The sequence below is a fragment of the Charadrius vociferus genome, unplaced genomic scaffold (assembly GCF_000708025.1).
Source record: "Charadrius vociferus isolate BGI_N301 unplaced genomic scaffold, ASM70802v2 scaffold960, whole genome shotgun sequence".
Taxonomy (NCBI): Eukaryota; Metazoa; Chordata; class Aves; order Charadriiformes; family Charadriidae; genus Charadrius; species Charadrius vociferus.
The window spans coordinates 17789-19213 of record NW_009646519.1 but is presented as its reverse complement, the minus strand read 5'-3'; the positions used below and the strand labels follow the sequence as shown (position 1 = coordinate 19213).

The following is a 1425-nucleotide window of genomic DNA, read 5'->3' as shown; positions in this document are numbered from 1 at the left end:
CGGCGGAGCAGCGGTGTGTGTTAACGCTCTGCACGTTTCGGTAGTTTAAGTTTTAACCCCGGCAGTCGTTGCAGGCGGTTCGCAAGTTCAGGCAAGCAGGACTTGTGGCCGTGCTGGGGTTACGGTGGTCAACGTTGTCATGTCTTTCTGCGTCTCCTCGGCTCTGGGAGAGCGCTGGTTCCAGTGGAACGGCATCCCTGCAAGCTGGGGCCACTGGTGGTTCCTCTTAGCGCCCTGCCTCGTCCCAGCTGTAGGAGAAGTAGTCGGCCTGGGGCGTTCGCCTGGTCGTTGAGAACATCAGACTCGCGGCTCCGCGTCTCCTCTTGCCACCCGTGCTCCTATAACGTGAAACCTTTTCTGTTCTCTTGGAAGGGACCTTCAGCCTCTGGTGCCATCCCAAGTTTGAAGACCGCTGCCAGTCTGTGGTGGAGTTCATAAAGAGGGCGATCATGCACTCCAAAAACGGGAAGTTTCTTTACTTCCTGCGATCCAGGGTTCCAGGTGAGTCTCCCACTCTGAGTCCGGGGGATGTTTTGCTCTGCCGGTGCGTCCTCGAGAGCCGGATTAACGTGGGTTTGGTCTGCTGCGCTCGTTGCCCTGCACTGCATCCTCACCCACTGACTTCTCAGAAGGTTCCTGAGGAGCAGATCTGTCGCTCAGCAGCCGCACCACTTACTCGTGGTGGTAAGGAGACTTCCCAAACCTTTCTTTCCAGCAGTATGGAAACGTGATCCTATCGCACTGTGACAAATGAAGCTGGAGACTAGAAAGCTGTTGCCTCAACAAGCAATTATTTGACTACTAAAACTCTTTCTTCCCTCCCCCAGTCTCAGTACTGCTCTTCTTACGAACCACTCCATGCTTTGTAGTTTCCTGGTTCTCCCTTAGCTGAGACCCACCTGGGGCTGTCGAGGGGAGAGACGTTAAGCGGAGCGCGTGGGAGCGTTTCCAAGCTGCGAGGCTCAAAGGCAGCCTCAAGCGACAGATCCTGTAGATTCAGAGTCCCTCGGGGCGGGGGACCGTGATGCCAGAGCCCATCGACAGGCGAGCGCTTGCAAGCGAGGAGGGAGTGTTAGCGGAGCTTTGTTGAAGCACGTTTGATTGCACGCTGTCGGGATTGCGGAAGAGCTTGTTTCCCCATCCGTCAAACTCCGGTTCGTTAAATGGGCTCACATCACTCTCCCGCTAAACCCAGGCAGGCGACTGGACCGGTATCTTCTGTATCTTATTTTTTTTTTTTCCTGGTTTTCTCTTGTCTGTCCCGGTGGAGCAGAAAGCTAGCCAAAAAAATCCAGCGTGGAAGGAAGGGAAGAGTCTGCCAAATAGGCAAATATGCCCGTTACTTGTGGGAGCTGGCGACAGCACGGGACAGAATTTGGGGGAGGCGGGTGAGCGGTGATGCTTTGAACAAAACCGAGCAGGAAT

General features: G+C 55.0%; 1 protein-coding gene across 1 annotated transcript in view; it reads left to right on the top strand.

The window, feature by feature from the left end:
- Nucleotides 1–1425, top strand: part of SOCS7 (suppressor of cytokine signaling 7) — a 29221-nt gene that overhangs the window by 14805 nt on the left and 12991 nt on the right. Inside the window, exon 12 of the mRNA XM_009885079.1 lies at nt 373–501. Within this exon, the coding sequence (XP_009883381.1) occupies nt 373–501 (129 nt within the window). The remainder of the gene's footprint in view (nt 1–372; nt 502–1425) is intronic.